The 15356-nt window shown below is 24.3% G+C and overlaps 1 protein-coding gene across 7 annotated transcripts; it reads left to right on the forward strand.

Moving 5' to 3' along the window:
- The first annotated feature begins 191 nt into the window (after positions 1–191).
- LOC122850284 (guanine nucleotide-binding protein G(q) subunit alpha) lies at positions 192–15012 on the forward strand. 7 transcript variants are annotated; one of them, XM_044149440.1, is made up of 10 exons: positions 415–1793; positions 2960–3489; positions 8776–8960; positions 9037–9191; positions 9335–9463; positions 9994–10122; positions 10627–10756; positions 10842–10995; positions 11635–11742; positions 12655–15012. In XM_044149440.1, exons 2-10 carry the CDS (start codon positions 3372–3374, stop codon positions 12735–12737), a joined length of 1191 nt encoding a protein of 396 aa, XP_044005375.1. In that variant the 5' UTR covers positions 415–1793; positions 2960–3371; the 3' UTR covers positions 12738–15012. The 7 variants fall into 7 exon arrangements, with proteins under 7 accessions (XP_044005370.1, XP_044005375.1, XP_044005372.1 ...); XM_044149435.1 differs by lacking the exons at positions 415–1793; positions 9994–10122 and adding an exon at positions 192–397; XM_044149437.1 differs by lacking the exon at positions 9335–9463.
- The last annotated feature ends 344 nt before the right edge of the window (positions 15013–15356 follow it).

Genomic DNA, 15356 nt, shown 5'->3' on the forward strand with positions numbered 1-15356 from the left:
ATGGCCGCATCATCATAAATTAATTAAATAAATTATCAAAAATTTAAAGTAATAAGATTTTAAATATTGCAAAAAAAAAAAAAAAAATTCTTATTGAAAATTTGCCTTAAACAAAAAAAAAACAAGTAAAAAAAAAAAAAGAGAGAAAAAGAGAGAGAGATTCAGTATATATATATTCAACGAAGAACCGGCAGGTCGAGTTACGACGGACGCCATCTTGCGATAGGCGGTTACCGTGGCTCGAACATCAGCAAACACCCATTAGATCACCGTGGAGTTATTGTATTATTATTTACATACATCATACATGTATTTATTTATTTATTTATTTTAACAAACACGGTGAACAATAATAATAATAATAATAATAATATTGACTTGTATAATAATAAATAAGGTAATCGTCATTTTAATCAACATGATATCACACACACACACACATTGATTGATTAATTGGTTTGTCTAGATAGAAAAAAAAAAACGAGTGATTGAATGAGAGAGAGTGAGAGAGAGTAAAAGAGAAACAAGTGAACCGCGTGATTAAATTGAAACAGTGTGGGGATTTATTTCATTGAGAGAATGAAAATAAAAAAATAATAATATAGGTATATATTGAGCAGTTAATCCAACAGTTAAGTTAACAATAACAACAACAACAACAACAACAACAATTTATAATAATCAAAATATTTTTTATAGTTTTAAAAAGAGCAAAAAAGATAAAAAAAATAGACACACTTGTCATTCAAATGGATTATTAAATATCAAAAAAAAAAAAAAAAAAAATGGAATCAGCAGTTTTATAATTATCATCATTATCATCATCATCCGGGATTTTAATTATCATAAGACAATCCAGTTGCTGTCATAATAAAACAACAGCAAAAAATGAAATAAAATGAAGCATAACTCCAGTGAATTTTCAAGTTTTAAATAATAATAATAGTAATTTATAATATTGTAGGTATTATAATTACATTGTTTAAAACAAAATAATATAAATAAAAAAAAAAAGGTGTGTAAAGTTAAGTAGAGTGCGCGCGCGAGGATGTACGTGACACTAAACGATGAGAAAACGAGACGTCAACGCCACTTTGTGATTTGTGTTATTCTCTTATAACAACAAAGTTTGACGTTTTGTTATTTTTTTTTTGTTGTTTTTTTTTTTTTTTATTTTGTTGATATAAGTAAATAATATTGTGTCAAAAAAAAAAAAAAAAAAAACAATTTGACAAATAATAATTTTCATCAGTTCAAGTTGAAGAGATCATCCATACTTAAAAGTGCAATCAAAATATTAAATTAAAAATAAATTGATTAAATCAAAGTTTTATTTTTATTAATGACAAAAGATAGATTAATCAATTAATTAATTAATTAGATAGTTAGATAGATAAATATTTGATTGTTGTGGTTAGTTTTGCTGATACTACATATTTGGCTGTTACATTCTCCGTGTCTCCTCCCCTTGGTCCGGATCAACAAAAAAAAAAAATCATCATCAAATGGAATATATTGGCTCTGATGTTTTATATCATTGAAAATATTAATCGTGTTAAGTTTTCTATATACACGTGCGCACCACCACGACGACGACGACGACAAACAACAACGACTACGACGAAGACGACAACTACGACGACTCCTGTCGGGCTTCAACAATCTGGTTTGTTTAACAAGATTTTGGGGGTTTGGTAGTCGCCTGATGGACTGGTGGTCACTCTCGAGCACTCTCGAGTTTATTTAACATAAAAAGCCGGCGCGCCAACACATTGGCTGCATGATAATACCAGGTGAGACAACAACAACTATTACATTATATTTTTAATACTGGCATTTACTCTTTTTATTTTTCATAGGTTTGTTTTTATTATTTTATTATATTTTTTTATTACAAATCATACTAATGTGTATCATGATGATGATGATGATGATGATGATGAGCGCTAGTGCTGCTGCTGCTACTGAAAATATATACCTATGTCAATTTTGAACTGATTGTTATAATTTAATTATTTTTAATTTGATGATTTTTTTTATCATTTAAATGTATATTTTATAATAATTGATATTTAATATTTAATTGTTATTATGGTTTTTGTTGTTGTTGTTGTTGATATATATGAAATTGTGATAAATACATGTGTGGGAGTGAGAAAATATTATGTTATATATAATATTAAAGGACAGTTCAAGTAATAGAAGCAGAGAGAAATTGTGAGAAGCGCGCGCGGTGAGTTACCACACCCAACCGCACCAGGGAAAGCGTTACGAATTGTAGTCAGATAGTGTATGATGATGATGGTGATGGTGTTGATGATGATATGGAATATGGTTGATCAAAAATTAATACAACAAAAGAGGATAAATATTGTGAAAACAACATATTGTGTACTGTGATGATGATGGCAAGTTAAATATAAATGAAAAAAAAATAAAACAAGTGTAAAAAGTTGGATGAGAAAAGCCAGAACACACAAGTAACATCATCAGCAGTTGTGTCAATGTAGAACACCAAGTGGTAGTCATGATGATAATAATTATTTGAACTTTTCTTGACTCAATTTATCATTATATATTTTATATGTGTCTCATCATCAACATTGTCAAAATTATCATCATGCATTTCTAGTAATTTTAAAACGTGACATTTCATCATGATGATGATGTTGTTTTTGTTGTTTTTGTTGTTGTCATTATCTGTTTTATTAAAACAACAATCAACTCGTAAATATTGCATTAATATATTATTTATATCAAATAAAACAGCGCGTGCTCCAAAACGTTATTTTATTTATCTTTTTCCGGTTTTTATATTTTTTCATAATAATAATAATGATAATTTATGATAGAAAGAATTATTAAATTTATTCGTCAGTTAAAAAGTCTTGTATTTTGTTTCGACATAATTTAATATTATAAAATTAATAATAAATGTTTTCATTTTATATTTTTACAGTGATTCAAAGAGCCTGGTATTTAGATGCATCACTGTAAATAACAGTTGGATAATTGGATTCAACAATCATCATCAGTGAAAAAAATTATATTATTGTGAAGTTGAGAGTGAAAATAATCATTGGTGTTTAAGTGAAAATATCAAATAAATAATAATAATAATAACAACAAGTGGCTTTATATTTTATTTAAAAATAAAAAAACAGTGTTATTTATAAAAAAAATAAAATAAAATAAAATAAAATCACCGTGGCATCATCAAGATAATAAAAAATAAAACGAGGCAGTGAGAAGGCAATAGCCGCCTCCTGCCCTCCATACTATTTAACATTGAAAAATAAAAAATAAACGAAAAAAAGTAATTATTTATTAAATAAAATAATATCCTCACGAGGATTCTGTAAGTCTAAATCATGGCGTGCTGTTTATCGGAAGAGGCCAAGGAACAGAAGAGAATTAATCAGGAGATTGAACGACAACTTCGAAGGGACAAACGAGATGCCAGGAGGGAACTTAAACTTTTACTTCTTGGTAAGTTGATAATAAATAATAATTACGATATTTATTATCAATAAAATTTATTATTTAAAATTTCTATTAAAATCATGACAAGAGTGTCATATTTATTTAGTCTTTTGCCTGTTTAACAACGTGAACTTGACAGTTCGTGACTTGAACACCCCAACAGCCTCCTGACCTCTGTATTTTACATATTTTACACACTTGTATCATCATCAACATCATCAACATCATCAACACATTGTCTATACATTTTTTATCTATATTTTTTTTTTTCTTTCTTTCTTTTTTTTTTGGTCTGCTTGATGTGCCACTTCATATATACTCAAACCACTTCCGGGTTAATTTAAAAAAGAGAAAAAAAAACACACACACACACACACACAGAGGTATATATTTATTGTACTTGTATACCATTTCAATTGACATATGGTAATTACTCGGCTATTTATAGAACTTATATTGTTACAATTTTTTATCTTATTTTTATTTCGATAAATTTAGACCCACACACACGCCAAGTCTTTTTCTTGTTATTATTTTTATTTATTTAAAAAAAAATAAAAAAGCATTTAATTATTATTTATTTCAATTGATTATTATTGTTATTAAAATTAATTTTGTTGAGCAGTTTTTGTATGGCTTTATTCGAGGCCATTTTGATCTTAATCTTTTAGCAAAATTTGTATAATTTAATTGAAAAATCAGGATAAATATATATATATATATATTGGATAATTTATTATAAAAAAATTTAATCAATTAACGTGATGTTTTTTATTTTTCTACGATAGTTCATTGAACTATTTTTTAAATATGTATTTTTTAGATATTTATTTGGGTTCAAGTATAGGTGCGCCTTCGTTTTAACAATTTTTCCCCTCATTTGTTGTCTCACTTCCGGCTTATTCAATTTCGCTATGGCAGCATCATCATCACCACCACCATCACCACGTGATCCAACAGTGTCTTTTCTTACAATGTGACTTTAAGCACGTTTTGCTTTTTATTATTAATATTTTTGTTGAATAATCATTATTAAAACAATACGTTTTATTTTGAAATTTTATTTTTTATTTTTAGAGACTTTTTGTGATAACGAAAATATATAGATTATAATTGACTCATTTGTTAATTTATCACTCTATTTTATTTTTTTTATTTTTTTTTTTGTCAATTCAAGTTAAAAGATAATTATAATTTATCTTTTATATTTTTTATTTTTATTTAATTTTCCTCAAAAAAAAAAAATTAAATATATAATCGAGTTAAATTAATATTATATTTGTTATCAATTATATTTATTAAATATTAAATAAACAATTTGTCATATAATATTTTATTTAATATACAAAAATTAATCTTCTGTTTGAAAAATATAAAAGCCTCTTTTGCCTTCATTAAATTGGTCAAAAGTATATATCTCATTTACACACACACACACAAGCATCAAATTACAGATGCTACTTTTTTCTGCAATGATAATTTTTTTTATTTATAAGCTGCTTAAACATTCAAACTATAGAAATGAATGAATATTTAACGAAAAAAATATAAAAAACATTTTTTTTTAAAAAAACTTGAATTATATTTTTTAATCAAATAAAAAAAGCTTAAAGTATGCCGGATGTTGATAACAATATTATATATTTATATAAATTAAAATAGCCATTATTATTATTTGAAATTTAGACATAAAGAGTTTGATAATAATGATGATGATGATTTACAAGTTTTAATCGATTTTATTTAAGTAATAATGGTAAAACACTAAAGCTGGCTACCAACAATCATCATCATCATCACCATGATCACTTGGTGCTGATGTTGAATCGCGTGACTTTCAACAAACGGCTTATTCGCATGAAACATTTTGTACACAGGCAATTGCCTCTTTCTTTTTTCTCCAAGTCTGCACTTGCAAAGAAACGGTCGATAAACCCTTGTTTTATTTTTTTTTTTTTTGCTTTCTTCATACACATTTTGTTGTTTTTGTTGTTGTTTTGTCAATATACATTGCGTAAAAGGTAAAAAAGTGCCAAAAAATCCAGTTTATGTTAAAAAAAAAGTCCCCGTATATTTTATTAAAACCTGCAAGTGAATTTTTTTATTTCTTGCATCAAAAGAATGTGCCAAAAATTGACAAAAAAAAAAATCCAGTTTTAAAGATACATAAAAAGGAGACATGCCTCTTTAATTTTAAAACCCACACACACACACAAATCATACGCCTTTTTTACTATTAATAATTTAACAATTTAGTTGAAAAATATATTTTTAATTTTAATGACAATGACAATAATCAAAACTTTTAAATAAAAAGAAATAAGAAATTTTAATAAAAAACTAAAACGTATTTTTAAGCGATAAAATCATTGAGTTATTTTAGTTGCCATGCTGATCATCAAATTATCCTAAATAGCATGTTATTTTATTATTATTTATTTATACATTTTTTTTTTTTTTCTTTTTTCGAGTCGTTTGCCTGGTAATTTTAAACGCGAGTCATTGACAAAAAAATAAAAAAATAAAAAAACATACATTAAACAGTATTTATACAATTATTTTTTTTTTATGCTTCTGCATGTATTATACACACAGCAAACTCGTGCTTTGTTACTCCAAATATTTTATACTTATATAATTTGAAAAAAAAAAAAACGGAATATATTACCATACATGGTCCGTTATTTACTAAAAATTAATTTAAAATTAGACATCTCAGCATGTGGATTAAATTTTTAAAAATAATTAAATAATAAAATTGTATAAGCCAAGTTCTATGTTCAATTTGTTTGTCATTCGTGAAAATAAAAATAATAAATAGCAAGTGTAGCAGATACCTGAGACATTTTAGGTATTTTTTTATTTTTTATATAATATATATTTTCTTTGCCTCTTGTAGGTATATCTGCGTTAGAAATAAAAATAAATAAAATTGAGTGAGAGAGAAATGGCAAAGTATCGGGTCATCGAGGGATATACCATATAGCTAGTAGCTCTTCTACAACATATTGGGGCGGTGGTGATGATATACACATATAGACACACATGCAATTCAGCAAATGCGTATACATGATTATATAACTGTGTGTGGGGTGTTGGTTTTGCTGGTTTTGCTGGTTTTGCTGGTTTAGCTGTATATAGAGAAATGGGGATGACGAAGAAGAAGAGAGATGAGAACTATACTCGTCTACTAGCTCTTTACTCGTTGGCATCTATCGACCCACTTGGTCTCTCTCTCTTTCTTTCACTCAGTATTTGTGTATTTAATAATATCTTTATTTCTCTTTTTATTTTTTAACTGTAATTGTACTTGTTTTATTGAAAAGAAAAATACTATTAAATTTACAACAAATGTGTGACAGACACTTGTACTGTATTCATCATGATGATGATGATGATAATGATGATGATGGTGACACTGTGCATTTTAATATTATTTTATTTTATTTCATACACTTGTACAATTGATTTTACTATTTATTTACAATTGGAATTGTTTATTGTTCGATAACCCTTTTTTTTTTTTTTGTTCTTTAGCTACTTTTAATATGATTATTTTTCGTCAACTTATTAGTGACCTTGTTTTGATAATTTAGTAAAGTGATATAGTAATTAACGACTTGCATTTTATTTTTTTTTTTTTTTGCTAATTTTCGTAATTTATATATTTCTCTTATGACTACTAGGTCAATTTATAATTCATCTATGTATGAAAAAAAGTCATGCCAAAATTTGATCATTAAATTTTGGCAAAAATTTATTTTTTTTGTTATTTTATTTTTTATATTCATATAGTTGAATGATTTCAGCAGACATTATATATATGAATAATCATAAAAGAAAAAAAAATAATAAAGATATATACATCGTTGATTACTTTTGAAAATAATTATGCAAAATGTGTGGCATGATTATTAGTCCATGATAAAATATATAGGACAAACTAACATCAGTAGAATATTATTATTTTCTTTTTATCTCAACAAACAATTCTCTTTACACACGTAATTTTTTTTTTTTTTTTATTTTTATTATTATAATTTATTTTTAACACCATCATCATCATCATCATCTTGATACGTATACATGGGCCTAAATGCCTTTTTTTTTTATTTATTTATTAGCCTTCATCATGACTGAGCTTTATTGCAGATATATATTTTTTTTCTACATTCCAAGCTACTAGATAAATGCCAATTAATTATCAATATTTAAAATTATTAACAATACAAATAGACAATAGCAAAAAAAAAAAAAAAAAAGATGGCGCTGTTTCTATTCGACTAAATGACATATTAAAATAAAAAATTACAAAAAAGGGATGATAGAAATAAAAAACGAGGGGGTTGAAATACAAACAAATTAGATTACAAAATTTTTATAAATATTTCCTCAATTTTTGGAGCTGAAAAAAATACAGCACAGCATGAGCGTGAGTGTGTGTTCAATGTATATATGTATATTTTTAGAAAGAAAAAAAAAAAGGTATATAGATGTATGATCAAGTCAACATTTCATTCATGATTTTGCGCGAGTATATTTTCTAGTAACGACAACAGCGACACGCCCTGGCAAATTGACAATACTAGACTTTTAATTGGTTTTTTATTTTATTATTTTTATTATTTTCAACTGATAATTATTTTTAGTTTTTTTCTTTTTTTCCATTTTGTAATTTGAATATTTGATTTATTTAAAATATTATGATAATTTTTTTGGCTTTTATTTTTTCGTTTTTTCAACTTAATTTATCTAGTTTCAAATATAGAAGCATAGGAAAAAAAATAATAGAAAAGCTTGAATGTAATTCTACAAAATAGTGGCAAAGTTTATATATCCCTCGATATTGATTTCCGCTTCCTGAAATGAGTATAAACTCAGTATACACACCATTTTGGCTTCTTACTTACCCTTGATAAACCATTATGTATATATACATTATTTACATGTATGTGTGTATGCTGTACACTTGTATGTCGTCGCATTAAATGGAAAAAATAAAATTATTAAATAAATTTTTTTTGATTGCAATTTTATTTTTTTTCAATTTGTTTTTAAAAACAATCGAAAAATTGAGTTAGAAATATATTTATATAGGCGTTTCTCTATTGAATTATTTATATTTTAAAATTTTTTTTTTTATTTTAATACATTTAAAATTACTGAAAATCTTGTAGAAAAATATTGGCACATTTTATCATTTGTCAAAAAAAAAAAAAATCGAAATTTTTAATTTTTCCATTTCGAAAATAATATTTATTATTTATTTGATTTTTCATTTCGTAATTGTAGGTACTGGTGAATCTGGTAAATCAACATTTATCAAACAGATGAGAATTATCCATGGTTCTGGATATTCAGATGAGGACAAAAGAGGTTTTATAAAACTTGTTTATCAAAATATATTTATGGCAATGCAATCGATGATACGGGCGATGGAATTACTCAAAATTCAGTATGGCGAATCATCAAACATAGTGAGTATATGTAATTTAAAAAAAAAAAATAAATAAAAACTAATTACTAAAATTGAATAATTATATTTTAATCAAGGAAAAAGCTGAATTAGTAAGAAGTATAGATTTTGAAACTGTGACAACATTTGAAAGTCCATATGTAGAAGCTATCAAAGATTTGTGGGCAGATGCTGGTATTCAAGAGTGCTATGATCGACGACGAGAATATCAGCTAACAGATTCAGCCAAATAGTGAGTTGTTGTTGTTATTATTTAAAATTTTAAATATTTTTAATATATTAATTAACAATGTAACTTCCTTGAATTGAGTTTAAAAAATTGGGAGATAAATAGGAAAAAAAAAAAAAGAAAATTGTGAGATAAAAATGTTACAGTTATCTTATGGAAATTGATCGAGTAGCAGCACCAAACTACCTCCCAACAGAACAAGACATTCTTCGTGTGAGAGTGCCTACAACTGGTATTATTGAATATCCATTTGATTTGGAAGAAATAAGGTTTAGGTATGTCATTTGTTTGACAACAAAAAAATAATAATTATATTGGAGAAATAATTGTTGTGTCTGCTGCTGTCACACCATCACTTGCAAATTGGGATATTTATTAACAAATTTTTTTCAATGCATCAATGTTTTTTCTTCTTCTTGCACACTGATGTTGTCTTTTCTATTTTAAACATATCCTTGAATTGTTTTATGTCAATTTTATATCATCATTGTTTTAAATAACAGGGAGTAATTGGATCCGTCAAATCCATCAACTGTAATTTGATATGTCATTTTGTTAATACCATTGTTATCAAATTATTTTGATTTTATATTATTTTTATTTAAAAATTAAATTAACAAGATAAAATAAATAAATAAAATACTTGATCCAATTACTCCATGATAATGATGATGATGATGTATATTTTTTTTTACAGGAATGTGGTGGAATGCTGTTTTAAAAATTTATTTTTATTATTATTTAACACTATATTTTGCATGGCATGTTACTGTGACACATGTGTCTTGCTTGGTTTATTTTCCAGTTATCTTAGCGACTTAGAACGTATAGAAAAATCAGATTATCTTCCAACTGAACAAGACATTCTTCGTGCTCGAGCCCCTACAACTGGGATTATTGAGTATCCATTTGATTTGGACTCCATCATATTTAGGTATTAATTAAATATATATATCAAGAACACTTTGTTCTTGTTTTTTTTTTAATACAGAATTAAACTTGAAAGAAAATAGAAAAAAAGAAAAAACCTTAGACTCAATTTATTGTAATTTGGTCACGGTCAGATTAAAGATAAATTTAATTTACTTAAACAATTATTGTTGTTGTTGATGATGATGCTATTGTTGATACAAGTAAATACGACTTGAGGTAAATTATGTAATATGTACAAAATATCGTGGACATGTTGTGAAACAAATAATATACAATTTTTTAAATATCTTTTTAATTATTTATTTTATATTTTCAACTAATTATTATTTTGCTTTGCTATTGCTATTTTTGTTTGCTTGTTTATGTCAGCTATTTAAGCATGTTAAATTAATAAAAATGTGTGTTGATATTTGGAGATTAACTTGAACACTAATATAATGCTTATTAAACTTAAATAATGTTTGTTAATTTGAAGAATAAATGCTAATTATTTTTTTAATTTTAGGATGGTAGATGTTGGTGGCCAAAGATCAGAAAGAAGAAAATGGATTCATTGTTTTGAAAATGTCACTTCTATTATATTTTTAGTAGCTTTAAGTGAATATGATCAAATTTTATTTGAATCTGAAAATGAGGTAATTTTTTATTAGCTTCAATGTTTATCTTTTTTAAAATTGAAAAATTCAATTTCAATTTGGTTCCTTTTGTTTTTAATTTCAGAATCGAATGGAAGAAAGTAAAGCATTATTCAAAACAATTATAACATATCCATGGTTTCAACATTCTTCTGTTATTCTATTCTTAAATAAGAAAGATTTACTTGAAGAAAAAATTATGTACTCTCATTTGGTTGATTATTTTCCTGAATTTGATGGTAAGTTTTTTTTTCATCAACAATAATAATTATCATTTTAAAAATACAATATCTCCCCTTTTGCAAACAAATAAACAAATAAATAAAACAAAATGAAAAATTAAATTTTCAATTGAAAAAAGAAAAGAAAAAAAAGAAAATAATAATTGTTTAGGAGAAAAACAAGATCATGCAGCTGCTAAAGATTTCATCTTAAAAATTTATCTATCGTCAAATCCAGATCCAGATCGAAGTTGTTATTCTCATTTTACTACTGCAACAGGTCTGAATTAATCTGACTGTGCAAATTAAATAATTAAATAATTAAATAATTAGGCTTTTATTTCACAATGCAGTATTATATTATTATTATTATAAAATGTGTGACGTAAGGTGTATTATTTGTAAATCATGTATCAACACGGCTTCCTTGATATGTATTAAAGCTAACACAATAATAGTTTGTCCTTCAAAAAAGTTTATCATTAAAAGTAAAGTCATAAAGGCATTTGAAAAAAAAGAAAATATAAATATATCTATGAAAAGCAAAACCCTGTGGTCCTTTTAGTTGATATTAAATCCAAGTATTTTTCAGTTAAATGTAATTATCCTCTGTTTTTTTGTTTTTTTTTTTTTTTCCTACTCAATGTATTTTTACAGGACCACAAAGAGAAGCAACTGCTGCTAGAGAATTTATATTGAGGATGTTTGTTGACTTAAATCCTGATAGCGAGAAAATCATTTATTCACATTTTACATGCGCCACAGGTAGGCTTTTTAATAAATCACAAAATTCCTCAATTTGTTGCTTTTAATATGCACGTTTTAATAATTCATTTAATGCTTGATATAATTGCTTTTTATTATTTGTGTTTTTTTCCTTTTTAATAAAAGATTATTATATATTAAATAAAATGGTAAGTTTTATAAATAATTTGAAATATTATCTTTTTTGTTTTTTGTTTATTTATTTTAATAATTAATATTTATATTTTTTTATTCTGTCACTTGTGCATGCTGCAAACTTCTGGATTTAATTTATATAAAATATACAGATACTGAAAATATAAAACTTGTATTTTGTGCTGTTAAAGACACAATAATGCAAAGTGCCCTCAAGGAATTTAATCTCGCTTGAAATGTTATTAAATTTATTTAACCTTTTTTTTTTTTCATTTCATTTTAATGTTTAATTTTTTTTTGTGGTTTTGGTTTGAAATATATCAACGTGTTATTTTTTCTGACTGCCAATTATTTAATTTAAATTATAAAAATAATATTAATTAACAAAAAAATTTAGTCGACATAATAATCAATACACATGTAATGGCAAGTCAAAAAATGAAAATGAAAAAAATGTTATTAAATAGGAAAAATAATAAAATAAAAATAAATATTTTAATTTATTCATTATTTTTCGTTTTATTTTATTCTGACAATTGCATGTGTTTGTTTTTTTCATTCTTTTTTAATTAAAAAAAAAAAAAAAAATTGCATGAAACAATCTGACGAGAAGCATGTTTATGATTGAATCAAAAAAAAAAAAAAATAAATGAATAATTAATTGGTGAGTTACTAACAATTAAAATAAAATAAATTAACAATTTTTCTGTGTTGTAAATGAAGTATATTTTGTTAATTAATAATAATAATAACTAAATTTATTTTTTCGATTTACAGATACAGAAAATATCAGATTTGTATTTGCAGCAGTTAAGGACACAATTCTACAATCCAATTTAAAAGAATACAACTTGGTGTAGGTTACATAATTGAAAACCTCAAATAGTTTTATTTGTATTTACAATTGCCAATGATAATAATGGCTTAAAAATGGACTTTATTAAATCACCATCATCCCTGAATTTCAACTGAATAAAGAAAAAGTTAAAAGAAGAAAAAACAAGTGCGATAGAATTAATAAAACGAAATAAAAAAAAAAAATAATAATAAATAAAATAAATACAAAATTATATAGCACAAAATAATAATATTAATATTAATAATAATTAATAAATAAATAATTAATATTAATAAGAAACGAAAGAAAGAAAGAAAGAAAAAAATAATAATTTGTTTGATAAATGTCTCGTGGTTCTCTTTACATAAATTTTCCACGAGTGTACCAATTTTGTAGTTAGTTTAAAAGTAAAAATTAAATTTATTATTCCAGTGAAATAATTGAAAAATGATTTTTTTAAAAAAAAGGACCTAAATTAAACGTTTGAATAACGTTTATTCCTTAAATATTTAACTGTCAACAAAAAAAAAAGTCACCATCATCTGATTTTATTAATTTTCGTATACTATTTGTTGAATTTGTTACAAATTTTTTGTAGCTTAGTTTAGTCGACCAAGCCCGGCAATTGACCGATGATTTTTATAAAAATAATAGAAAATAATATGATGATGATGATGATGATGATGATGAGGAATTTAAAAATTAAATCAACAAATTTATTATATATAAATAAATAAGTCAACAGAGGAGGAGTCAAAAAAAAATAATAAGAAAATTAAAAAAAAAAAAAAAGTTTATCGTCTTGAATATTAAGAGAAACAGAAAACAAATGTGTTATATAAAATTAATTAATTAAAATTGAATAAAAAGTGAGGTAAATATGTATTTAAAATTTAAAAATAATTCAAAATGGGCAAAAAAAGTTTTTTAATCACGAGAAATAAATTAAAATGAAAAAAAAAAAAAAAAAAAAAAAAAGTCAGTGACACGAGTGAAAGAAAATCTGTGCCATTTACGTTGTGATTTATAATTTTTTTTTTTTTTTTAAATTAATTATTCCGTTGATATGTAAATGCAAAAAGCCAAAGTGTTTTTTTGTTTTTAATATTTTATTATTTTTTTTTAAATACTTTTAAATAAATGCAAATTAAAATTATTATTATTATTATTTTTTTTTTTTGCATGTATTTCAAAAAAAGAAAAAAAAAAAAAATCAGAAATAATCGTATAAATATTGTTATTATGTATAATATATTTAAAAGAAAAATCATGAAAAAAATAAAAAAATAAAAAAAAAAAAAAACAAAATAAATATTAATGAAAAAAAATAAAATAAATTAAACTCAACATAGAAATAGAAAAATGAAAAATAAAAAAAGCAGCATCAAAATTTAAAAAAAATTATATTTATGAAAAATTGATAAATAACGATTATTGAAATATTAAAATGAAAAATCTCATCATGCGCCCAAGCAAAAAGAAAAAATGAAAATTTAGCAAAGACATCTGGTTGATGTGACTAGATAATTTGAAAAGGGTGAAAAATGCCAGATATTAAATTGTCATTTGCCATTTTTCACCTTTTTTTATTTTTTATTTATTTTAAAAAAGAAATTGTCGACGTGGTGCAAGGACATTGATTATTATCGCACAAATAATAATAATAAATTTTCAAAAAATCATCACACAAATTCACCCAACGAAAATCAAATTTTTATCATTGTCTCTCCTTCCTCTCTCTGTCTATCTATCTATCTATCTATTTATCTATCTTTATCTAAGTCGTTGCACTCACGTCGCGATTGCATTGCAAGTAATATGGGCTTTAAATTATTTTTTATTTTAAAATTAAAAAAAATAAAAACAATGTATTTAATATTGGACAAATGCAATCTACATTATGTAAAGCCCATGTTTCTTGTGTTAAATTTTGTATCCATCACTAAAGTGTATGTATGAATGAATGAATTTACGAATGCATGTATTATAAATCAACTGCTCACTGCCTGCGCGCTGCCCAATCTCAAAATGACATTATTTAATTTAATCATTTTTTTTAAAATGCGCATACAGAGAACACATAAAGTTTATTTACAAAACAAACAAACTTAAATTATTTGTCAGTCATTTTTTTTGTTTTTTAATTTAACATACATGTTAATGACAAATTAATTCATTAATTATTGTACTGATATGTAGTGCAATATTCACTGCTACAAAATATAACGCACACCGGGCAGCATTTATATAAAAGAAAAAAAAAAAATTAAAAAGTATACAAATAATACATTTAATAATAATATAACGTTTTTTTTTTAAACAAATTTTCGTTTTTTTTTTCAAATGAATATAAATAATATAATATTAATTAATAAAAAGAAAAAAAAAAAAAACAAATTAAAAATGAATTTTTCGAGGATATTTAGAGTGATTTAAATAAATAAATTGATATGTTGGGTAAAAATGAGAATGAAAGTTGATAAAAAATAAATAAATGTGCGTTTTAATAAATAAAAATTGGATGTGTCGATTGAATGATAATTTTCTATATCTGATTATTATTGCGTGATGACGTTTCAATAATATTTGCATGATTTTATTTTATTTTTTAAAAATTAACTGAAAATCAAATAAATGATTA

The sequence above is a fragment of the Aphidius gifuensis genome, linkage group LG2 (assembly GCF_014905175.1).
Source record: "Aphidius gifuensis isolate YNYX2018 linkage group LG2, ASM1490517v1, whole genome shotgun sequence".
Lineage (NCBI taxonomy): Eukaryota > Metazoa > Arthropoda > Insecta > Hymenoptera > Braconidae > Aphidius > Aphidius gifuensis.

Excerpts from the sequence above, each read along its gene's own strand:
- LOC122850284 (XM_044149440.1), top strand. The coding sequence starts at position 3,372 with ATGGCGTGCTGTTTATCGGAAGAGGCCAAGGAACAGAAGAGAATTAAT. Across the intron at positions 10,123-10,626 it reads TTGGACTCCATCATATTTAG|GATGGTAGATGTTGGTGGCC; the intron begins GTATTAATTAAA and ends TTTTAATTTTAG. Across the intron at positions 10,757-10,841 it reads TATTTGAATCTGAAAATGAG|AATCGAATGGAAGAAAGTAA; the intron begins GTAATTTTTTAT and ends TTTTAATTTCAG.